The sequence below is a fragment of the Myiozetetes cayanensis genome, unplaced genomic scaffold (genome assembly GCF_022539395.1).
Source record: "Myiozetetes cayanensis isolate MyiCay16 unplaced genomic scaffold, myiCay2020 scf2-11, whole genome shotgun sequence".
Classification (NCBI taxonomy): Eukaryota; Metazoa; Chordata; class Aves; order Passeriformes; family Tyrannidae; genus Myiozetetes; species Myiozetetes cayanensis.
This window is the reverse complement of record NW_026087411.1, coordinates 13,901,285-13,928,212: the sequence shown is the minus strand read 5'-3', so window position 1 is coordinate 13,928,212 and position 26,928 is coordinate 13,901,285. Positions and strand designations below refer to the sequence as shown.

General features: G+C 35.1%; 1 protein-coding gene across 2 annotated transcripts in view; it reads right to left on the bottom strand.

Annotated features, from left to right (window-relative positions):
- SPATA17 (spermatogenesis associated 17) overlaps positions 1-26,928 on the bottom strand; it is an 89,790-nt gene that overhangs the window by 14,689 nt on the left and 48,173 nt on the right. For both annotated transcript variants that reach the window (XM_050316533.1, XM_050316534.1), the window contains 3 exons: positions 22,514-22,717; positions 17,622-17,773; positions 8,639-8,780 (listed from right to left, as the gene is read on the bottom strand). In XM_050316533.1, the coding sequence (XP_050172490.1) occupies positions 8,639-8,780; positions 17,622-17,773; positions 22,514-22,717 (498 nt within the window). The remainder of the gene's footprint in view (positions 1-8,638; positions 8,781-17,621; positions 17,774-22,513; positions 22,718-26,928) is intronic.

Here is a 26,928-nt window from a genome sequence, read left to right as displayed (position 1 = left end):
GACACTACACTGCTCAATCAAGCAGCTTTGCATTAGTGTACAAAGTCTGTTAATATGCAATGTTTTTATTGTTTCTCTTTTTCTTTTTTCCCCCCTAAGTTTGAGACTCTCATACCTAACGAGTTATACTTCAAAGGAGCAGAGTATTTGGTTGCTGATGATAAGCACTTACCACTTATGCTGCCAATCCTTCACAGAACTTACAGGTGAGAGATCCTAACGTCTCACAGCTTTCTAGCTGGGAATATTATTAATTCCTATTATCACAGTCAAAATATAAATTCCTACTCAAATAGTCTCATTATGAAAAACCAAACCATTACAGTTGTGAAACAGATACTGTGTCTTCATAACATATCCCCTCTACCTGAGGTGCAATTACTTCTTTACATTAACTCAAAGCTTGTAAGATTATTATACAGAAGTGAAGTCTGAATTTGAAGTGCAAAGGTTATTTCTGAGAAATTCCATAACTTTCATTCTAGAACATTAACACATGGTAATACACCTACTCATAAAAAAACTCCTTATGTGAATATACCTTTCAGTTTCCCTACATATATTATGCTGAGATCAACAAAATCTGTAAGAGAAGAAATAATATAGTTTATCATGCTGGAGTGGAACATCCTTTTAACCTGAGTTTGTAAAGGACATGTTGAAAGCAGCTCTTCATTACATCAAATGAATAAACACTGCAGTGTATTCCAAAGTGAGTATCATACTACTATTTAAAATGGGGCAAATGAGTGCAGAGTTGATTCTTCATATAAATTTTGAAGAAAGAAGCAGTAGATACATCAAACCACTACGACAACAAGAAGTCTGTATTACATACGATGTCTCATTCACTCCAACATGACTGCACAAAGCTTTTACTGTGATTTTTCCTATTCAAGGAATTTACACTACTCTAAAATCCATTTTTCTGCACTGAAGTCCTACTGCTCTGAGAATAATCTACTTTTACTCTCTGGAGAGATCATCAAAAGAAAAAAAACTTGCATCCTTTCTTTCAGCTTGGGCACATACCTGGCATAATCTCTTCCAATTCATCCAGAACAACTATAGGTACTAACAGCACTTGAATTATACAACTATACAATCATAATGAGTCAGTGTAACAAAATTTGTAATTCACACATCATTTCAAGATGCAACAGTCTGAGACCTCAGTGTATCTGTTGCAAGAAAGCCATCAGAATATGTGTCTCTGATCTTAGACTTCAATTTTGTAAACTCAATAGCAATGTGCATCTAAAGATGGCTAAAAAAGTCTATTTTCCTGTGAAAATAGGTAACACTATTTTTCCCAGAACACTCTTTCTAAATAGGATGTATTTACATATTGATTATATTCATTACAAGGCAGGTCCTTACCTGATGCAAATTAGCCTAGCTCCATGGATATATCTCAATTATGCTAAGTGCTGAGGATCAGCACTCATACCTGCAGTTTTCAACAGTTGTATGGACCATGTAATTCTTAGAGGATTGTGAAAAGCTTCCCGTTACTTTAATTTCAACTCTATTTAACAAGCACAAACAAGGTCTTGGTGAGTATTATCAAATAATAAGTAGCTCGCTTTTGCAGATAAGTTCCATAAAGAATTTTAAGTGACTTCAAAATATAGCCTTTTTAATTCAATATTGTGGCAAATTGAAATGAGTTGAAATACATTATGTTTGACATACATATAAAAAATTCTACTTAATTCCAAGAATACTGAACAGCCTATCCAAAACTGACATGAAAAGGCAAGGCCCAGCATTTCCCAGTTTAGTGTGAGGATTTTGAATTCCAACAAAATCATATCCAAATAGTCAAAGCCTAAACAAAATATAAACAATTAGGTGTAACTTCAATCTCTCCTGTTTAGATTAACTAATTTTTTTCCATTAAAAGCTCTGCCACAAGTTGGTGTAATGTACTCTGAGCACGTGGTAAAGGAATTGGTCAAGATACGCAATTTCCAAAGTATTTCTGATTAAATAAGCTTTAAAATGTTTAAGCAATATGTACAATGGCAATTATTTAGAAAGCTTAAACATACATACATCTCCCTCAAAGAAATATTGGTTAAAGTTAACTAACTAAAAAATCAAGATTTTCTTTTATACCACTAACATACAAGTTACATTATTAAATGAGGAAGGTAGGCGAAGCAAGACATTCATCATCCAACAGACAAATGATACAGGATTGCTAGTTAGACAGTATAATAAGTACCATCTAATTTTCTCTTACGAATCAATTTATTCTTCAAAGCCTTGGATCATCATCAAGGGACTGCATTTTCCCGCTGAGAAATTACAGAACTGAAAATCAGGTTTTATAAAATATTCAACTAGTTGCCGACAAACCCTTACAAATAACCACTAGAATGGATTTGATTAGATGAGTGGTGACAGTATCTCTTCTTATGCAAATAACTGAAGGGTTTGACTCTCCTCAGTCACTACTTTGTAGCATTCCTTCAAAATCAGACCCTGTAACTCCTCAGTAACCTCCACAAGAAAGTATTTTCAGCCTTCCAGTGATCCACAGATTCTTTTCTGCATTTAGTTAAACATTAGCCAAGGATACTTTTTGCATATTTTAATTTCCTCATCTTTCTACAAATAAGAAAATTATTTGAAAGCTTGCTGATAGTTAGTAATCAGTAATAATCATATATCAAGCATAGCAGCTTTTAAAGGCAACTCAACAGTGGTGACTTGAAGGATTTTCTCAAAGGAAATAATCTACACCTTTCCAGTGGGAGTATGGAAAGTGATCATCATAACAAAGTGTATTTCTGTAAATATGACACAGTCATAAGGGATCTGGAAAGATCATTATGTCAACTGTCAAAAGTAGAAATTGTCGTTTGCTTTCCCAGAAGACTGAATGGGTGAATCTTATAATAAGAGATATTTCATTCTAGTCCTATGAATGAGAGGTAATGTCTGGTGTTCCCACTGACATACTCCTGCCTTCTGTAATACCTTTCCTCCTCAATGGTACTGACATTTAAAAAAAAAAAAAATTGACATTTTAAAACAATTCTGACTTTAAAAAACAAAAAAACCAACCAACCAAAAAACAAACAAACAAACAAAAGGAAAAATAAAAAAATAATAAAAAAATCAGAAGTAGTAATTTCAAAAGTGACTTTAAGATGTTACCCAGTTTCAAACTCCAGTTTTGTTACCATCTGCTTATTAAGCTGGACTGTGATATTAAACTGGGCAACACTGCTCTTGTTTTGTACTACCTACTCTAGTAGCCAAACACTTGAGCTCCAAGGAGTTCCCAGCTCTGAAGAGTAATGCTGCTGTGGGAGTCACCCTACATGGAGGCAGGGAATTACTCAAGTTGATTTTCACATGAAAATGCGGCAATGTTATGACTCACGAGGATTGCTCTGAGAGCAGAAAATATATGCTACAGGGTACAATAGACAGAATTTTCACAAATAGTATAGGATGCATTGCTGTAGGACCAGATCCTTGGATTTAAATGACTTGATTTGATGCAGGACTCAGGATAGGAAGAAAAGTGACAGAAAGAAGCCTTTTCTTGGAAACAGATAGTTGATAACTCAAACTAAGGGTCCATTTGGAGCATCTGAGTAGATACATCAAGTCATGCCAGCAGTAATAACCATACAGGAGCTATGTCACTGGCCGAGGATTGCTGGAGTGCAACACACTTGGCAACAATCCTTATTATCCGTGACATGGCTCATGAGGAAACCAGTACTGTAACAAGCAAACTCTTACAGCTCATCTAATAATTCCCTTCTGGCTGCCACATTATGTAAGCTCTGCATTGCCTAGGAAAACACATTGAGGTTGGACTGGGGAACTAAGAATCTGATATTCAAAATACATGCTAGCTCTTCCTATTGTACATCAGTAACTTAGTTCTGTCACAAAGCATACTAGTAAATATGGCCTTTAAAGTTTTAAAAGGTAATAAAGCTGATAATACAGATATCACACTGTCTTAGAAAATGTTCTCAGATAATCTTTTTTTTCCTAATTAAAATGAAAACAAGCACAGTCTGAGCAAGAAAAAATTTTAAACTTCACACATACATTATTCCTATTCTCAAGTCCAATCACTGGAGGGTTAGAAAAAATTGGGTTACGGTGAAATTTAAATAAATTTTGATACAGTCAGAGATGGAAAACATGAATAGTGTATCAAAAATGCCCTCGCACAATGACATCATCCAATGACATCATCCACTAGACACATGACTGTTGTATGTTGTGGTCCTAAAAGACATAAACCAATTTTCAAACAGGAAAAGTCACTTTCTCTGGCTACAAGGATTTTTTTCTATCGCCTATTTTCTCTATTATTCCAGACTGAAAATCTGTCAGTTCTTGGACAAAGAGCCAAATTTATACCTAGTGTAAACCAAGGAAACTCTATACTTTTCATTATTTTACGTTGTAATATTCTTCATATAAACTCTGGCTTAAAATACATACACATACTTGTGTTTATCTATTATATATCTCATAATTTAATTAAGTACTTCTGCAACTTCATGTAAAGGTAGTTGAACGTAATCACTGTTCAACAAAATTGACTGAAGCTGTTAATTGCACCTTTATCTACACTGGCTGAATTTGAGCCTGTAATTCTCTACCTCTGGTGACAAAGATTGAAGTGATATAATTTATGCATGGAACAACTATTGCCTGCTCTACATAGTGCAATGTGAAAATGCCAGTAGTGTTGACCACAGCCCTATTTCGACTGCTCCATCAAAAGTAGAATTGTGTTGGTGGTGAATTACAAGGGCTATTTTTCCTAGCCTAGGCAAGACCATGACAATCAGAAATATTGAAGTTGATATTTGATTAACACTGCCAGTACTCTGTAAGTGATTTCTACTCAACAACATCTAATTATTTAACTATTTCCTGTTATTAATGGAATGAAACAATTCAAAACAAACAGCAAGGAGGCTGTTTTGCAGGAAGCTCGTAAACATCAATTCATACATGTAGAAATCCTAAAGTTTTATCAAGTTGGCCTGTTGAATTTGTAAGGCATATTTTATCCCAATCAATGCATAAAGGTAAAATTATCCATAACTAAGGCATGTTTCTCTGCTGTACAGTTCAGCTGTAATGATCCCCACACACTGCACTTGCACATCAATTATGATAATCATAATCACGGTCGTTAAGCTGAATGTTCATTATTATCAGGATGCTGGTGACAGCAGATTCAATCATCGGGTGCAATGGGCAGGCAGTCACAGTCCCACCCAAGTTTCTGCAGACAGCGCTGTGCCACATTAAATCTATGATGTGTTCCACATCCCACTCCATTCCAAGAGCTGTAGACGGTAAAGGTCAACTTTATGTTCTGTGCAATATGCTTAGGTTCTCTAAATTAATTCTTTGCAGTCCTGGGTATTTTTATGCTTTGTAGATAATAAAATCCTGTTTAGGGCCAAAATGCCTGTGCAAATAATGAAACAGTGATTCAGTTGTACTGTAATTCACCCATAATAAGGCATCAGAGGGAAGAATCTATCAGAATGGAACACCTTAAAATATCACTTCCTGAACTTTATAAATAAAAAGCATTAAATGCTGTCATTAAAGTCAGCTTTCTAAAATGCATATGCAAACTAATTCCAATACTGATTAAAGACTGTAAGCTACCATTTCTGCTTCAGTAAATATGAACATATGTGAGTGTTTTGACAACTGGAAGATTATAGTTAGTGTATTTCATCCCTTGACTGTTCAGCTATATTGGAACCTATCACTGTAGTTTAAATTCATGACTGGTAATTTTTTATATTGAAACATCTCACATAAATTCTATCAAAGGCATTTCCATGTATTTAGACATACAATGTAAAACTTAAAATATGCAAGCAATTTCTTTTTTTATAGTAATTTACTGAGTAAACTAACTAGATTCAGTTTCATTAGAGGTATTTTCATTTCTTGTTTATTTGTAATGAACTATTGGAATAGAACAGTTTTTCCCTCAACTCAAACTTCTTTGAAATGTAAACAGAATGTAAACGAATGAGATACAAATTTTCAGATTATAACTAGATGAATAAAAAGAACTATTAACTTTTCTTCACATAGATATGGTAATTATTATGTTTAGAGGAAGTCTGTGCTAATACCCTTTCCTTTTCCAAAGGAAATATAACAAGGCAATATTTTTCAATGTTGTTCATTTTGCTTCTAAAGTAATTATATAATTTACATACTAATCTTTTTGTGACTTGAATTAAAATGCATACTCAAACACACGAAAACCTCAGGAAAATACAGCTAGGACATGCTCATGAACATACACAGGGCCTTTTCACATGAAATTTTTTAAAAAGCCACCTAATATCAGCTAACACCAAATAATACCTCAGCAGCTCAGAGGAGTCACTGATCTTCTACCATTGAACTCGGAAGAACTTACATAGTTTTGACAGCAATAATAAGGGAACCTTGTCTAGCACAAGAGTATCAGAAGCTGAATATGGATCATGGCAGGGTTATCAGCTACACACACTGTAACAGAAGTTGGATGCACAAAACATCACCTCATGGGAAACTCAAAGGAAAGTTCCAGCAAATGGAACCCTCCTTTGTGTTAAGCAAAGTGTTTTAAGTAAAAATCTGGTTTTTTCTAATATTTTGTTACATGCCCTTTAGCCTTGTGATTCATTAGAATAGGATCATTTTGTTCATACCACTGATATATTAAAAGTTTTCACATAGTTTAGAAATAAGAAAACAGAGTTCTATCAAATTTAACAGTTATGAAAGTATGACCTCACACCTGCCTATAGGTCTTTTTCCATTAAATTGCAGTGAGGACGTGGAATTTTCGGTGTTCTTTTTAGTTTTTTCCCTGATAATAATGACCCATTAAAGCAGCAGGTAGGTCATAAATAGCTCTTTTCTCCTCTTATCTCTCTGTTTGGGTAAGCTGCTCCTAATGGAAGTTTCATATTGATTTAGAATTGGGGTTGGAAGGCTGTATGTCATGTTGGGTTAATGTATACAGCTATTCACCTCCAGAGATTTAGGTTGATATCTATCCAAGATCACAAGTAAAGTGAGTTTAGTTCTTTTAGAGAAACCCATAATTTATATATGTGTCACATGATACACAGTATAAATATCTTTACTTTTTTTTATATTGTCATCTGAGCCTGATCAAGATGCTAAGGACTAGAAAAGGAAGTCTTTACAGGACAAGAGGAATATCAGCAATAAGATATTTAGGTCCTTTTTATATATCACACTTATGCTGTAGGACTTCAGCCAATCATATCTTCCACTCATTGCTTTTGAAAGACAAATTCAGATCTTTTTGTTTGAATGTTGACCTCTATGTTTTATATGCAATGGGATATAATTAATGCACATTAAAATACCAAAATTTTACTCTGAGCTCATTTTTAAAGCTTCAAATTTAGAGAAATAATTCCCTAAAAAGATATTCCTTCTCAAAATAAGATTCCTTGGAATTTGCTGGGGCTAAGCTACTTCCAGGGAAACACATAATCGTATCTCACAAAATACCAGAATTGTAGAGATTGGAAGAGACCTCTTGAGATCATCCTCCTACAGGCCCCCTAGTCAGTTAGAGCAGGTTGCCTAGGATTGTGGATATGTCCAAGAACAGAGATTCTGCGACTTCTTTGGGCAACCTGTGCCAGTGCTTTGTCACTCTCACAGAAAAATAAAATTTAAAAAGTGTTTTCTTGTGTTCAGCTGGAATTTCATGCACTTCACTTGTGTCCATTGCCTCTTGTTCTGTCACTGGACACTACTTAGTCTGAAAGAAGCTGGGTTCCCTCTTCTTCTTTCCCTTCTATCAGGTGTTTATACATTTTAATAAGATCTCCCCTGTGCCTTCTCTTTCCAGATTGAAGAGTTTCAGCTGTCTCAGCCTCTCCTCCTACAAAAGATGCTACAGTCCCCTTAACTATCTCAGCAGAGAGTGCAGCACTGAGCCACAAAGTCCATTATGTTTCTTGTACTTGGAAATTTTAATGTGATTATGATACCTAATGCAAATAGGCACAATGCAAAACACTACACAAAGTCACGTTAGAACACGTTCTGAGAAAAATTATCTCTTGCAGCACTACAAAACCAGAAATATATGAGATGCTCCTGATAAAGCAGGCAAATTAATGAGATGATCTTAAAAGAAAAACATCTATTCACTAGTTTCAAGATTTTTTCAAAGATTGTAAGCAGTGAAATACTTTGTTATTTTAGTCTGGTTTTTCCATAATTCCCTGAAGCTTTATCTTAATGTCCAAGAGTAAATACACAATCTCTCTTAAATCATAAAAGGCAATACAAATAGAACAAAATTTAGCAAAACGTACATAACTAAAGCTGTACTTAATCAGGCTCTTAAGTCCTGATCTTGTAGGTAGAACATGGGTTAAATTTCTCAAACTGAACTTGCCAGAAAGTCAAGGAAATCTGACATCTCATCACATCAACTCTGTGTGATTTTATAACATGCTAAAAAGAATCCCATTGGATTCTGTGATCTCTGGATCAGACTCAAATTCACTTAGTTCTAATAAAACAGCCATCTAAAAAAGTAAATAATTCTTTGATTGTTGCAGTAACTTACCTTGTCTGCTATCCATTTCTTGGGATATACTTCTCTGAAATGTTTGGTTCCATAAGCTTCTTGAATATATTTGCCTGACTTACAAAGTGATGGCTCATACTTCTCATCCTCCTTTTTATGATACGAAGAAAATGGTAGGAATCTGAAATTCAAGAATATTTTAAAAATCAGTTATGCTCTTCTCTAGATGCCACAGGATGGATGGAAATAATGGATAACGACACTGTAAGAGGTGACGTGGAGACACATTCCTGCTATTTTTCACTCCCTTCTTAATGTTTCCCCTTGGTATTGTGAGAGGATTACTGCAATTTCTCCTGCGGCCTCTTTCAAGTTCAATTGGGAGCAAAGAGATAGAGAGTTTCAATAGGATAAAATGAAGACTTTCTGTACAAAGATCTAACTTGGTTCACTTGCATTACTAGATTATTATTTTGTATCTGCACTAACAACTGGTGTGATGCGAAGAACAATCAGGGTTCAATTTGCTGGGATCTGCATCTTGATCCCTCAAAACTTAGCAGGCAGTGCCATCTGTGCCAGATGTCAGTGGCAGGCACTCACCATGCACAAGGATAGATACCACTTTTGGAGAACTTGGCATCCACTTTGCAAGTCATGTAGGCTCCCAAAACACAGCCTTAACCTGATCATTCCCGCAGGACAGAAATATTTCAAGCATGACACCAGTATAAGCATAAACAGAGGCATACTTGCATAAAGAATCCTCCCTGTACCTTAAACCAGGTATGCACCTTTTGATACGTGTTAATCAAAGATAAATAAACCATATTTAGCAAAATCTAGCAATTCTAACTTAGAATTTAAAATTTAGCGGAATTCTCTCATTTAGCAGAAACTTTCACATTGTCTGTCACATATTGGCAGACCACAAAGCCAAGAATTCTCAAATCATGTACTTTACTCTTAAGTTATAATTATGTCATAATCAGCAGTCGTTTGGAGCTGGATTCTTTCATCTTTGGTCATACTGATGATGGACTCCCTGCTTATACAGTGCCAGTGAACAGTGAAGCTCCAGCTACCTGCTGGAAGAGGTTTTCAGATGGATGTCCCTAAGTGTCATGGACAACTACAGGTTTTCTGGGTAGGTTCCAGAGCAAACTGCATGAAGCAAGGTGAAAAATGTCTTATATATAAAGGATCTGCAAGACCTGCAAGACACTCTAGAAAGATGTCTTAGTGCCATCTATTTCAGTTTACAAGAGGGTCACAAGAGCAAACAAGCACATTTTACTATAAAGTAAAACACTGTGAATTAAGCTTATTGTTGCTGGTGTTCTGAAAAAAACAATGTGCATTCTTTATTCTAGAAGTGCAGGAAAAAATGTTTTATAGTAAAATTAGACATGTATGCTTCAGAAGTTGAAAATATCATTTTAACTGCCATGACAATGGGTGTAGTTAATTAGAACCTTTCCCCAGCTGAAAATTTTTCAGAATCCAGAGTCCCTGTAATAGTTAGGCAGTCAACCAAGTTCTTGATAAAGATGTGGATTAAAATAACTTTCTTTGTCTCTCAGTTGATACAGATTCAGAAAATTATTTATTTTTACTAATTGATTCATCAGCAACTGTTTGACTGTTTTCTTAAATCACATTTCTTTCTTTGTAGTTCATAAAAAGAAACTATTTAGAATTTTATCAGCTGTATCAATTTATTCTATCAAGTGCCACAAACAAATATCGTGTAAAGTTAGTGAAAGGAAAACACTGAGTTAGCAGACTTTTAAATAATACAAAGCTACAGTACCATGTGTATACCCATGGGAAATGACACCCTCACATAAGACAGATTACGGTACTTGTAATGCTAATTTGCACATGGGATGGACATCACACACACACAAAAATTAATGTGGCCCCAGTGTCCCAGAGAATACATTGAAGGTGCTGTGAGCCGGCTGCTCCACTTGCAGTTTTTATCACTTCTGAATTGCATTTTAATAGTACATTTTTCTTTTGTTCAGACATGAAAGAAAATTGGCTTTCTCAGGGGATTGGATAGCTCAGAAGACAAGGCTTGCAGTTTAGGGATTTGCCCATATATGCATAGAATTTAGTTGAGCCATAGCATTCATAATTTAATATGAAAACCATGTCTGTAAAATTTACACACAAAATGGTAAAAAAATTTGAGGAAAGTAGAAGTAAGTTATTATATTTTTCTCTACAAAATTTTCTACATAGAGGTTTTGATTTTACTGTGGATCAGTTAATCTTTTTCTTTTTGGCAAACAAATACTCAGAGTAATATATGTTCTACTATGATTCTGAACAAAAAAATACACATATTTGAGCACTTTGAGATAAAAGTAACAGTATGTTCTACACTTATTTTAGCACAAAAGCGCCCTTTTGCATTCTTTTGCATATCTCCTCTAAGATCATTAACTGGAATATGTCCCACACAGCCTGGAATGTATGTCTGTGGCTGAGTTAAAAAAAAAAAAAAAATTGAAGGAATTAAAGGAAGGACACTGAATAATAAAAAAATATTAAAATTTACATTTAAAAACCCATTAAAAATATCATAGGGTGTAATGGTATCAAGTAGAAGCTTTTTCTTCTGTTTATAATTCTGCTGTCAGTCAGGTGGGAAGATCCTTATAGCAATAATGCTCTAACTACAAGAAAGGATCATATGCTTGTAAATTCAATGTCTGTTTAAAGTAAGTGAGAATTTTCATTACTTTATGTGAATAATTAATTTTAAAAATTTAATTTTTCATGTTAAGCAGGGTAACCAAATTAATGGGAGTCATACAAAAGTCATTATACCCCCACAACCAATAAAAATAGTAAAAAGTAATAGCACTGCAAAACACTTCAATAATGGTATTATGTTCTCTTGCTCTGTGTATAAACCTGACACAGCTTTTCTCAAAATTAATGACAGTATGTGCTCTGAGTGTGACAGAAGAGAGTGATGGAAGAAGAAGAAAATTAAATCCAGACAATGTTATGATACCGTTATCAACTGCACAATTTTAGATTTCAATAGTTTCCTTTCCTACAAAAGTTCACTCATTTTTCCTTCATTTGGGTTTCAGCTTTTCCCTGTGATTTAGGTGAAAATTCAGAAATTTTTACAGATTTTCATTACACATGACAGAGACAGAAGTAGCAGGATTGAAGAAAAATTAAATTCCACACTGATATTTCATCATGCCATAAAACATAGTCAGTATAAGCTGAGCCTTCCCGAAAATGATGATTCAGTGGGAGGTGAACTTTCCCTGGAGAAATAAATAAAAAAATTAAAAATTATTTTATTTTTAAATACCACAACAGCTTGAATGAGATATATGCCAAAGAATACATTCAAAACAAGGGGAAAGAGTTGGAACCAAAAAAGGGAAACTATCTCAGGTTCTACAAATTGCAGTATTACACATGCATAACCTGAAGGAGGAGGACCAGGACCAAGGCTGGCAGTGTCACTGGTAATGAAGACCAGCTGCACTGTTGCCAGGATCACACTACACTGAACCTAATTAGCGTAAAAAGATCTAGAAGCCTTCACTTAGTAGCCAACTGAGGACCTGACAGCTGCTAGCCATGTGTATTTGGATTTCAAAGACACCCTCCATATTTGTTGTTAACAAAACCAAAAATTGCTTTATCTCTCCCTTCACTAATCCTATCCTGCACCTTCCTTCTACTATTAATTTCATCTTTCTAATCCTTTTTCCCCCCAACACGTTTACATGCCTCCTTCCGTGATTTTTCTCCCTGCATTCCTCACCTACCATTTCCTCCCTCTATTCTGTCTCTTTTATTGCAATCTCTCTTACTATTGTGACAGGAGATGGAAGAGGCCTGTTTGACACTGAAGGCTTTCCAGTTGGATTGACAGAGATGACAGAAGCAGCAGCAGGTACCAGTTTCCAGAGTCTACAGCAATGTGAGAGGAGAGCACAGCAGCACAAACAGGGAGGAGGATTTGTCAGGTACATCCTTTACTTCTGGGCAGCAGTGTCTCAGTGCTACACGGTACTGACCAGTGGGACACAGTACAGAGGCAGTAACTTTTTCCTGAATTTAAAGGGCAGTAAAAAAACAGAGTGGTCCTTCAGCATGTTCTCTGAACCTGCCCAAGAGACAAAATCCCAGCAGTCTAGCAGTGCAAGCATGTAATCCTGTTTCCAGAAATGCTTCAAAACATACCCAGGCTTCTGAGGAAGAACTGTCAGATTCACTGCTAGACTGCCACATATGCTACACTACCAGGGCACAGTAAGAAATATAAAACCCTGAATACAGCTTATGTGTTTTTTAAAACTTTCACATTTGTTGGTATTGTACATTTTTATAATTTAGTAGTAAAAATACTACTGTGACAGTGTTTTTAAATTTTTATCTAAAGTGTTTCTACACAATAGCAATTCAATTCCTTGTTGTCTTGATTTAATTCAAATAAAGCAATTTTATCTTGCTTTAAAGAACTCCATGAACAATTAGCTCCAAACAAACCATGTTTCTCTATCAGGAATCTGAGAATACTTTATCTTTCTTTCTTTCTTTCATAAAATATGAAATTAATTTTAAGCTTTCAAATTTGCTTTATACCTGAAGCAATTTTTTCATCAAATCCAACAGTGTCTATCTTTTCACTCAGGGAACAAAGAAAGAAGCATAATGATTTTCCATAGCAAAACAATTGCAGCAAGGCAGCCATTATTTAGTTTATAATGAGTGCATATTAAAATCAAAGTGTTAGATACAAAAACAAAGACAGAACATTTTACTTGACATACCTAGTCACATTATCTTTAGGGCACTCTTTTTGCCATACGAAACTTACTTGGGTGCATTACTACAAATACTGTTTCTGGTAATATACTAAATACATACTTTTTCAATAAACTATCAATCACTTTTATTGTAACATCAGTAAATCTAAGAATCCTCTGGTTGTTTTTATTTAACCCCTGGCTGTGATAATGTAAAGTGGAAAATAAAAGCATAGTCTAGTTCTTCCAGGAAGTAAAAGAGATCTCTTCTGCAGCAAATTCTGGAACTTCTTAATTATACGCAGACTTATTATCTGCATCCCCAGTGTTATAAAGTACCAGAACTTCATTAGAAAAATTAAGATGGAAAAATGAAGGCGCTACTTTGTAAATTTCCAGTGGAAATTAGCTGGAAGAAGCAGAGGAATACTGGATCAAAAGAGGGTAATCATGCTTAACTGTGCCCTAGAGCACCCGCATGTATAATACGATTTGCACAGTAACTACCTCTCCTATTACTGCTTGTTTGGAGTATTCTGTGTTAATGGGGTTAGCTAATTTAGTATTTTAACTTAAAAAGACTCTGCTGATTAATAAATGTTGCACACTGTGCTAGTAATTAAAATAAATGGAAGAGTTACAAATAGAAGTTGAATTGTTAAGAAAACATTATCTGAAAATATATGATAATCCCTGTTTATCATAATACAATAACAGTCCGGAAAATATGCAAATTGCTGAAGTTGCAAAGCATATGAAAAGCTAAGTATAATTTGAAAAAAGTTTTCAGATGTGTTGTATTTGTATGACATAAAATGTAGTAGCCATTTTCACTGCAGCTATGTCAGAAATACAGTAAAAGATTTTATAACTCTAGAAATTAAAAGACTTTTTGAATTCCTAAATCTTAAAGTCACTTGCTTTTTAAATTTTCTTACCATTAATACCAGGCAGCTTATAACACTGTAACACTGTCGCTCTCCAAGTACAGAGCTTATTTAGTTCACTAATTTCCCTGTAAATACCTTTCATGCACAGCACTGAGTAGCACAGAGGTACCTAAGCTGCTTCTAAAGGAAAGCAGAGTCTTGCTGAGAATAAGCCCATGAGGAGCTTGGTGATGCAATATTCACCTGGTATGTGAGAGGGAGGGTGTGCAAACATTGCACTCTGCTGCACACGAGTGAACCAGTGCTCAGGACTAGGTTCTGTATCTCCAGTACAGCACTGAGCACGGCTATAGCCAGAAGCTGAGATGACGTGCCTCACGTCACACCAGAAGACTACAATAAATCAGGAAACCTAGGCCTTGCACTATTGCTATCACCACACTGCATCTCATTCTGATGTTTGTTGACTTCATAAAGATGTTTAATAGTATACTTTGAAGCATGAGGCATATTACATGAGACAGATTTCCGTAAAGTTAATGAAAATAATTTACATTTTTGTTCTCTGGAAAATTAGGCCAGCATGCAGCTGCACGCAACTGAGTAAAGAACTTTTCATGCTTAGTGATCTAAATCTGCTGGATCCAGCAGTTGGTGTCTCAAACTAGACACTAGTTTATTAAGTGGCCATCCCGAAGGAGTACAATTGTCATTCCTATCCAAGTGGAGGGGGAAATCACTTCATTTGTATGAAAAATAGCACAATAAGGCAGTAGCAGCTTCAATTACACGAGAAAAAGGAATCATTCTTATTAGGCTAGATTACCCCGTTGCTCTTTCATTACAGAATAGGAAATTCCAGCAGTTGCTTTATGTAAGCATAGCATTCTCTCTTGGTTTCGTTTGTACTGCTTCTGCCTGCCTCAAACTCACAGCTTTTCCAAATTTTTCTGCATTTTATCGGAAGGAAGAAGTTTCTCAGAGCTTGCGACACTCATCCTATCATCCTATAAAAAAGCACTTTAAAGAACTCTGATAATCAGAGGTGTGTGGGAATTCTGAATGTTGTTGAAATCGCAGATACACATCAACAAGCATTCTGGCAATATTCACTCTGGAAATATATGTATCAAGGATTTAGTTTGTCATTTCATGCAAACACAAGCTTTCTCAACAAATGCCACGTACTTTTGCTGCTCATTCTCTCCTTATTTTCTAAAATAGAAGAATAATCAGCATAGGAAGCAGTACCAGGAAGAAATAAAGTCCCAAAGTACACAATTACATAGAAAAAGACAGAAATTTGTCAATTCATAATAGACAGTGCTGAGAAAAAAATACTGAGGAATCTGAGTAACCCTTTGCTGACTCCTCCCTGGAGACCAACATCCCACACAGCAGCTGCAGCATTACTAGTGAGCATTAGTCCTGATGATGACCTGCAACTCTGTCATCACCTTTTCAAGGTTACAGATGTGACCCTTGCATGGTTGGTTGAATATGAAGCACAAACGGAAAGATCACAGCCTGAAAATGTATAATACACTATGCATTTAGTGTGCATGAAGCTGAGAATCATTGATTGTTAGGACATTGCTTCTGTGCATTAAGGATGGCATTAAATGCTTCCTTACCCATAAGGTAAATAAAGATCACATATCATGTAAAATCTGTCAAAGTTGGAGGCTCCAAATTTAAACTGTACAAGACCAAAGCTTCACAATTCACTTACTGAAGAGTCAGTGAAGTATTTATTAAAAGATCTGACCTCCTGAAACTGTTGACACAGTGATGTCTGGGGTAAACTTCATCAAATAGAGACTGGGCAATATAGTCATGCTTACAAATGGAGGACATCATCCATCCTCCCTTGGAATGCATAAGTCAAAACTTATTCAGTGAGAAAAACCCACTTCAAATGAGAACATTACTTACTACCTAGTGGTTAGAGTTCTTTTAAATTTCACTGGCAGGAGCTAGATATAAAAATGAAAAAAAAAAAAAAAAAAAAAGAACAGATTTAAGTCGAGATGTGAAAGTTAAACTGCTTCCTCCTCACCCAAGTGAAAAGAATGAACCAAGACAGAGAGGAATAGAAAAAGGAAGGTACACTTTTACTTGTAAGTGAACTCAGTTATGGTTTTGGTATGAAAGGAATAAAAAGTGTTATAGCTAAGTTTTGACACCAAATATTGAAAAAAACCCCAAAATGCCACAAACAAAAAACATTGCCTGAAAGTGAAAAAGTAGCCAAATCAAGACATTTTTTTCCTTTCAAAACTATTTTTGAGCAGAATTTTCATTCAAAGACACTAATAATATTAAATTGGGGAAAAATATGGTCCAATAAAAACACAGAAGGTAAACCATGTAAATGCAATTGTTTCTGGCATTCTTAAGTTCCAGTCCTGAAGCTGACACTTAGCAATATGGAGCTGACAAAAAAGCATGAAACAGATCAAAGACCGCAAAGCATCTTGTGTCAGTGAATCAGTGGATCACAGGCTGTTCATGAGGAAAAGTGGTTCCTTTCTGTCCTGAATTCTGGTATTAAAGGGCCAAAGGATTGCCAAGAGCAGTGAATTCAAAGGAAAAGTTGACAAAACGTAATTTCTTAACTACAAAGCCAGAAAAGATGCTTTAGCAGGCTTTTATTATGATTGGACAAAGAGTTCCATCACAATTAAAGAAAACTGGAAATATTTTGGCAATAGCCTTTAGTCTTTTGGGATAGAAGCCTTGGATTATGTCTGTATTTGGGATTTTTATGGAAAAGAACTGGCCTGTCTGACACTATTACAGATGCTATGACTTAGGAAATCAAACTGCTTCAAAGATGATTACAGCACTTGTATCATGTTCTAACATGTGCGACATATGTTCCCTCCCCTTCCAAGTGAGCTGGGGTACTCTACTGGGAGAGAAAACAAGTCTCATTGGCATGCAACACCATTTTTGCCTCCCATAACCACTAAGCTTCCTGAATACGGAGACTGAAACGGTATCTTTTCCTTGGCAAGGTGCATGTGGCAAAACAGAATTTGCATTTGTTTTCTTATTTCCCATTAAACGCATCTGTTGCATCACATATTACTATACAAGTTCTTCTATAGATTCATAGATATGGATGGCACATGTCACACAATTACAAGATAGGGTCTCTGCCCTAAGCAGTTTATAATCTAAGGACACAGAATTTAGAAGCATGTACATAGAATGTTTGCTAGTAAGCTGTCAGGTTTGACATTTCATTTTGTCAGGCATGAAAGATTTCTGAAAGCAATGGAATAAAGAAAACATTCTCATAACAATATAAGAAAAAAACAAAGAACTCACTCATTGTCATGTATAGGATTTCTCCATTCCTCCCTTTTTATTCCCTCTCTGGCCTTCTCCAGTGGTGAATTGATTGATTCTGCCACTCGCAAGGTTGGTTCTAAAGGCTTGTAGCGCTGCCACAATACTTCAGCGGTATCGCGGAAAGGCCCCTGAAAGGTGTAGGATAATGTAAGTGTTTTATTGTGGGCTTACAGTTCTTTTCTTTCTGTCTTTTATTCATGGCACATCACTGATGAAAGAGGACACAGAATGTCTGGGAAGTGTAGTGAGACTTTTCTTCTAAAATAATTAAAGCAGTTCATTTTGATAGAGACTTACACATAACACAAAGGTTGATAACATACTCTGAAGCTCCAAAGAGATAATGAGAAATGTGCACTACAAATTTATTTAACTACTAATAAACATTTATTATTTTTAAAAAATATGTTGTTAGAATTGATTAGGAAAACTTAGTTTTTTCTTAGGAAAAATATCAGTGAAATAAAATCTGATACACAAGTATTAGCTGTATCTAGATTCTGCTTAAGCAGATAGGTTAAGTCTTTTTCTTTCCACAGTACAAATAATATTTGACCTTAAAGAACATGCTCTTTTCAATTTAACTATAAAGCTACCTGTAAGGGAACTTAATACATGACTTAAGATATAATTCTTCTAATACAGTTCAGACTAATGACTTCAATAATACAGGTCTATAGTCCATTTTTGAAAAGTCCAATCCCAAATTAATTTCATTATTCTTAAAAAATACACATATATGTCTTTTTCCAGAGTGTATTGTTTAATAACTGATTATATCAGCATCTGCCATTTAACAACATGGATAAATAGCAGCAGGAAGTCCTCTCCTGCGCTGCTGAAATGACATATCCTATATATCTTGCTTTTATGTATTAACCTGTAAGAACTTACCTGAAGTATAATTAGTGCCACGTTACACTCAGGACAGTTTAGTGGCAACCCTGGATTTAGAAGTATTACTAATTAATTTTTATTTTCATCATTGTTGATCTTGCAATGAACTAGTGAAACCTTCTGAAACTATGAACAGACAAAGAATCCTAATCACAGCCTTTATTCTTAAAGATATCCTTCTTTAAATAGGTTATCACTAACAAGTCACAGCTGGAGTTACTGCAAGCACTGAGTGAAGACTGTGGGGCTAATAAAAAGAAATGATTCACGCCTCATTTATGTTCACTTATGTTTTACATTAATAGAAACCAATAATAGGAACCAGTTACCATAAAAGTCATGGACCGTAAATAACACAAATGGCAAATAAGTATCATCTAGTACTTTTCACAGCTGGACAGGAGGATTGCTATATTTGAAAGTAGTTAATGGATTTTTATTGGAACTTTACTTTTTAAAGGCACAGCACCAAGATCTTGAGATCTTATAAAAGGTCCCAGTAAGAAAATAAACATAATATTTACACTTCCGGCAGATATCCTCTTGTTTCTGCTTGCTAAGTCTGGGTGAAAAAATACATTCATTTAAAAAGAAAACAATAAGTCTTTAAAAACAGAATGAAAAGTGTTACCTCCTGTGAGAATAGTCAATACTAGAACAGGTCACTAAATCTAGTAGTAGCATTACCTAGTAATACATAATCTGATGATCAAGTTATAAAAAAGTCTAAAATTTATTATTAAAAAGGAATGCTCTTTATTGGAAGATGTTTGCATTAAGTGGGCATACAGAGGAAAGAAGAAAGAAAAGTACTATTATCAAACAATATCAAGATAAATATGTTTGCTTTTAAATTAGTCTTTCAGAATATTGCATCTTTTCTTCACTGCAAAATATTTACTCATATTCCACCAGGATAAGGGCCAAATCAGATATCCAAGCAAAGGCTTTTCTCCATCTTTAATTTCTAAGACCTAATTAGGGGTTAGATGAAAAAAACCCAAACATCAGTCCATAGTTCAAGTAAAACTACAACTACTAATGGAAGGAGGGGGGAAAGACTGTAATTAAGAAAAGGTCCCTCAAACAAAGCTGTGTCATCACTAATGAAAGCAGGGTATACATATATTAGAATACTGACATAATTCTAAACATTCCCTGCACAATTATCCATTTCTCTGATTCATCTATTTGAAGAAACTCACCTAGCAATAGGCACCTAAGGAATGTATCTTAAATTACAAGACCTCTAAAAAATCCATTTACCTATTTTCATTTTACAAGATTAACTTTAGGATTTGTGGAAGCTGCAGCAGAATAGTGCTTAAAAATGTTTTCAAATTGACAATGCTTGCAAGCATTTCAGGCATCTTGCTTCAAAATGGAAATCTTCCTGGGGAGATCACGGCAGGAAAGGAAGGAAAGGAGGCAACCAACAGTTTTCACCCTGAAAGCAACTCACACAGCTCTATTTGGAATTTGTGCTGAGTAGCATAAATCTTCTTGATAGCAATTGGTCTGCCAAATAAAGGTTAGCAGATCAGCATTCTTACTACTTTATCATAAAATCAGAAACTCGTGATAAAAATATCATCTTCATGAAATTATGCATTCTTCATTGTTCTCCATTGCAGAACACCTAATAGCATGCAAAAAATCTCTTAAAAATGGTAATGTGCTTTTTGTTATTAATGCTTTTTAATGAATATATGACTAATTTTAGCATTATCAGTGTTTCTACAAAACTGCAATTCTAGTGAACTCAGTAATAAAAATGATAGATCTAACCGAGCTATAAGCATCATTAAAACATTTCTTTTAAATACACTTACACGCACAGAGCTTACCTATAAAATGCTACATAGCCATTTCCCTAAGAGAAAACTGAAAGACAGTTTATTTTTTTTTAAACACATGTAATTGACATCCTCATAAAAAATATCAAAACATATGAGCAATAAAAATTTTAGATACCTGAAAGAAAGTAACTTGTGACTCAGAGTGAGCCAGATTGATATTAGAAAAAGAAGCTTGGTGCCAAAAAGTGTTACCACAGAGAACTAGGACACAAGTATATCTAGTAATTAAATTTCCTATTGTCACACCAGACAACTTTCAGGATGGTGTGTTCTGATGCGTTTTCGTTTCCAGCTGTTTCATCAGCTCAAACCAGTGTCCTTTTCTTAGACATACAACCCTAAATTGTCAAAGTGTTGTGCAGGGATTTAGCCGTGTGACTCCCATTAACATCAATAAGAGTCGCGCAGCTAAATCCACGCGCTGTGCTTTGAAAATTTACCCCACAGTGTACATCCCAGGGTGCTGAAAGGATTAAAGTATTATATAGTAAATTCCCTCTTTGAGGTGTAGAAAATAAACAGAACTCTTCTGGTTTGTTCTAAAAGGCTATCTGTGCAAGACTGCTGTGCGTGAGTCTGAACTTAGAAAGGTCTGTAAAATATTCCAAATCTGTACAGAAGCTTGTAAGAAACTTTGTACACAGTAAAGTGGTTTTGCAAGAGCACCTTAACAATGGAAAACTCTTGAGTTACCCAGTTATTTAAAAGCATGATTCCTGTATCATGCCCACTAGGCAAAATCTTTCCCTCTGTCCTGAGAGACAATGTATTCAGTCATGTCCTGCTCAAGGACTGTCACAGCCCCTTTGGTCCCAGACGGTAAAGCTATAATGTCATTTTTATCTCAACTCCAAACTCCCTGATCACCCAAACTGCTTAGTGGCTCACACTTTGTCTCAATTCTAAAGTGACTCAATGAGTTCATTCTATGAAGAAGCTCAAGCAGTCAAAGTAGGGAGAACAAAAGGAGGGAAGGACAAAGGTGGAGAACTGCTCTTAAGTTGATTCTTACTTTATAAGCAGTGTGGATTATGTGCAGCTCATACTTCTCCAGAGGTATTCTCACAGGCCTGCATCTTCTTAGAATCACAGAATCATAAAGATTGGAAAAGACCTTCAAGATCATTGAGTCCAGCTTTGACTGAACACCACCTTATCAACTAAACCGTAACATTAAGTGCCACATCCACTCATTTCTTGAGCACTTTCAGGGATGGGTGACTCCATCACCTCTTTGGGTAGCCCATTCCAATGCCTGACTACCCTTTCAGTGAAAAACTTCTTCCTGATGCACCACCTGAACCTCCCCTGGCGCAGTTTGAGGCTATGCTCCTTTTGTCTTGTCACTACTTGCCTGAGGAGCATAAAGGTTTGTCTGCTGTGTATATTGGGCACATTCCCAGCAGATTTTGATAATAAGGTGACAAAAGCTGTTTTGTCAACTTGTGAGACATTCCCTTTGATGCACTCTCTCAGAGATGTCCACTACTTTATAGAATAGGAAAAAAGAGCTATCTGCAACTAAAATTAAAATTGAGACCATGGCATGCAGGCTGGGCAACTCGTCTGTGATGCAGAACAAAATGTAGAAATTTTTGTAATTAAAGCTGACACACACTTAGTGGACAAAAAGAGCAGGAACTATTTTGAACTGAGAGCGCCTCTCTTAGTCTTCTTAAGGAAAACAATTGCAAACTGAGGAAAAATTTATTGCAACTGGGCAATTTGTCCTATAACCTTTTGTTTCTCCTATTTTTTAATGATGTAAAATTGGAAATTATGATTTCTAACTCTAATTAATCATAATATTTATACTCAATTATATGAGGTCATACCTTTGAAATATTGGGAATTACACTTTTTTCCCCAAAGGACAAAAGCAACATCTAAAGAATCATATTTCCCTGTTTTTAAATATCACATAGATTTCTTTTTAAGTCAAATCTCTGTCAAAGACTTTATATCCTACACGAAAGCACTAGACCTATATAAAAAAAAAAAAGGAAAAAAAAAATCCGCAAAAGGGATTTTTGGACCTGATGATTTAACTTGAGATAATCTATGATAAAAGATGTAAAAAAAACCTGCCTCAGAGACACCGAAAAATGTTACCTGAGGTTTCTGTCTGCCAATAGGTGGCAGAGGCAGTGCTGCGACGAAAGCTGGGGGCTTTTTGCAAGTTGGCCAGTCATAGAGTTCATAGGCAAAGGGACTCTTTACTTGCTTCTTTCTGTGGCTCAGTGGCTTTGAATTTCTTAGCAGCAGTTCCATTGGGTCTGGGGATTTTCTGAATGGTGAATTGTAGATGCCTGCAATCTGAGTAGAAGATGGGGTTACCGTTGATTTCAGCTTATTTAGATTTGAATACACAATAGGAACAAAAATAGGCAGTGGCAGCTGCAGCATTTTTAAAAGTAAAACAGTCATTACTTAAGGAGAAATAGAAGAAAATTTATGGAATACCAAAATTCAATATTTGTTTTTTTCCCCAACAATATGTCCACAATAAATTCCTATAACTATTCAAATTTGTTGTAAAACCCCAAAATTTATCATAAGAATTTCTGAATTGTGAATTAAATGGAAAGATTCATTCTTTACTGAATTTGATATTTCATTTTTTTCAGGATACATCATTAATTGAATCACTAGTGTGATCTAATACAACAATGACTAATACGAAGCACACATTTCAAATTCTGATCTAGTAATCTACATCATTAACAATCTGTGAATATCTGGCAAGTCAAAATTATGTGACAGACTGTTCCCAAATCATTCCTATAAATGCAGGTATTTTATCAGTTGTATATAAACAATTCCCAAATAGACATATGTGAGTTTACTAAATTAATTATGAACTGTTAAACATGAGAATTCCTATTCCATATTGCACAAAGCCACTAAATCTTCTATAAACAGACAACATATGCTTAAAATACACCTGGCAAAAAGTAATTAAAAGATACTAGTTGCTTTAAGAATAATTATATTTTCTACAACAGTATATTCAGAGTATTCTTAAGACTTTTAAAGTAGATTTTCTCAGTTAAAATATATTATCCTTTGTTTTTATCCTAATTCTAAATGCTAAGAAATATTGAATAAAAACAGGGAAAAGAAATTGCTTTCATGATGCAGGAAAAGTTAAGGAAAAGAGTAAATGTTTAAAATCTTGTATTGCTCCTTTGGAACGCTACAGAGGACCCATGAGAAAACTATGTAGGGCGTCAGCCTCCTCATAAAGTATTAATCTCTTGGGGCTGAGAAGATTGAACACTTCCCAATTAGCTTTAATGCATTTTTCATTAATATATCCTACTGGGAAGCTCCAGTTTCTTGTGTCAAAACAGTTAAATAAGGCATATATGAAACATAGTGTTTAATGCACTAGAATATTCAGAGACGGTAGCTTATTCAAAATACTGTTGCGCTATTCAAAATTTTATGGGCTATATTCTTCAACTCTGTAAGTGATCTGGCTCTAATGACAGTTTATTTTGGTCCTCTGTTGTATGTTCCCATCTTAGTGCAAACCCTACAAACTATTATACTAATGGTCTAAATGTATAATGGGAAAGAGGACATGAATAGAGATAAGTGGTAGAAACATATGTATGCCAAGCACCCACTGGTTGTTCATTCAGCTCTCCAGGATGCCAAACTAAAATGGCAGGGATCCATGCTTCAAACAGCAGACAAGCAGAATCACTGAGTGAATGTGAAATTGCAGGTCCATCTGTCTGATCTGTAAAGTCCAGCTGCATCTTAATCTTGGTTCTGCAAGTCTGGCTCTTACTCACATAAACATCCTATAAAGTTACAGATCCTCCTAATGCTGCTATTATATTTTCAGTAGTTCATACACCATCAAACTGCAATCTTCTTATCAGCCTAGTACTGGGTTTTGCTTGTGAACACTTGGTGACTCGTAAGTGCTACATAAACACAAGTTCCATATGTTGTCTTGACTTTATTGTACCATCCCACAGTTATTGAAAATATTTACACTATATACTTGTTACACAAGTTCTCTCAAATATAAAATGCCACAGCCAATACAAGTTTCATACAAACAGAATATGTATTAGATTCATACCAAACAAATTCCATGCTGAAGTTACACAAACCATCTTATGCCATGGTCACTACATCCCTTCACTCATTAGTCCCACCATGGCCATTGGATCTGCCTACATTCTGACAACGTCACTGAAAATGTAAACATTATCCAGAAGAAAAACATCTCCATGTGCATAACTGAGAATCAGGGTGATCTGTAACACACCACTATGGCATGGTAATGAGTCTTTGGAGCTGGCAGGTATGAGTTTGTTGATCAGTAGCATATCTTGAGCAGGGCTGAATCTGCTCAAAATTGTACACCCTTTTTTAAGCTGATGAGCAAACTGAGGAGGAAGCCTTTTCATTTTTTTTTAACCAAAAAAATACTAGATTATTTAATCTACTTAGCTCAGGGTTTTTTGGTTTTGTTTCTCCTAGGTGGAAAAATACAACATCTTAAATAATTTAAATGTTTTTCCTCTGAAGAATTACATGCAATAACTTTAAATTGATGCGTTGTCTGGGCCCTAGGAAATGGTGTTGCTTCTTTTAGTCACATTGAAAGCTAGTATATGTCTCCATGAACACAAGGGCTTTCTGAAACTGCATTTTAAAATCTATGTTGAGATACTGTGTATATTCTACTTTGTGTTCCTCTGATTAAATGTTTGGCAGTAATAAAAAGCTATAGTTCATAAAAGGTTCAAACACTGTGAAATGCTACTGAATATCTCAAGATGCACTAATAGGATTGGCTTTTACCATTTTTAATGAAACCAAAATTAGCTATAATAGATGCAGAAATCCATTGATTCAATGTCTTTTGACTTATTATTGCTGAAAAGGTGACTTAACCAAGAATCATCTATTGTTGCTCTTTTTTTAACTACTGTCAGATTAAACACATATAGACAGTGTATCAACTTTAAAAATGAATTTGGAGTTTAGTGAGGCTAGCTGGAAACATTCTTGCTTCTTCTACAGTTGAAACTGCAAGATATGGGTCAAAATTGATTATGAAGCACATCTTTAAATAATAATTTTTCAAGCAATCCTTGACAATTATTTTACATTTCAATTTTATATGTTTAAGTATTCAACAAGACAGCAGAGCAATCAGCAGAGTTAGTATCTAGACAGATAAAATTAATACTAATTTACTTTAAATTCCCCAAGGTTTGTGGTAAGGGTAGGCCTAAATGTAAAATTTGCCAAGTTTGGTAGGAGAGACAAAAGGAGGAGTTGGATTCTACTTTCCAGCTCAGATTAACCTCTGGAAAAATTGCTTCCACTAAAATATCTCTGCAAATCTTAACCTTAATTTTGGAATTTCTTGCACCTGTGCAGTGTGGTGATGAATGCCCTATTCACTCTATCCTCTGCAGGGAGCTGGCAGTCTGAAGAAATCTAAGAATCTGGAGGATCAAAGCTTTTGGTACTTAATACATCTGCATATCTTCTAGAGACAAGTGCAATGTATGAAAAGGATTACTTAACTTTTTCCCTACTTTAATGCAATATTCTCTCAACTACAAAACCATTGTACTTAATACTGCTTTTTTTCAGTGGTAGAAAAGTATCTGTCTTGAGATATTACCTCAAAATATGATTTCAATACTTTCCCACCTTTAGTTAATAAGAAAATACGCATAACCCTCCAAAATATTATCACAGATTACAAAAAGTACCTCTTGTCTCAGGGAGGATGACATTTTTCTGTACCATGCTCTTCAACACTCAGAAGGGACTCTGTCAAAGCCAGCTTTTGGGATACCATTTCTAGGAACAATTTTCTAAAGTGACAAACGCTATGGGGAAATCTGTGCTAACTGTTAAAAAACTTACAACCGACTTATTTGCAGTACTGTCTTGCTAACTTCTACCTCAGTAAGACCAAAGACATCTCAGGAGGGGACTCTGTTAATAGCTTCTTCCTGACCTCCTTGCATCAGGCCCTTCTGGTGAATGGTGGCCCAGTGGTGAATATGGCAAATGAGGTGTGAAAGCAAAGATATTTTTTTTTTAAGACTGCAGTTCTGACTCGTCAGGGAAAATATTAATAATAAAAAAAATTAAAAAAAAAAAAAAAGATAGAGAGAAATGAGTTACACAATAGATATATTTTCCCCTAGAATTCTCTGCCTCAGACCTTCCATCATGGAAACCCAAGCATGACCTGGAATATTAATTGTGTCAGGTCAAGCATACTGGCAAATGTACCATTTGTTACCCAGTCATCCTTAGCATTACATTAATATTTTGAATCATTTTGCATTTCTAACACTCTATCATTTAGTTTCCTCCCAATCATTTTCTTATCTTTATAATTATTAGTCATGTATAAAGAAAGAAAAAAATCATAAGAAAACAAATATTATTTTAATGAACATTGGCAAAGAAAAGATTTGGGGTTTTTTTATAGTCTGTATTGCTTCCACCTCTAATCCTGTATTTACCCCATG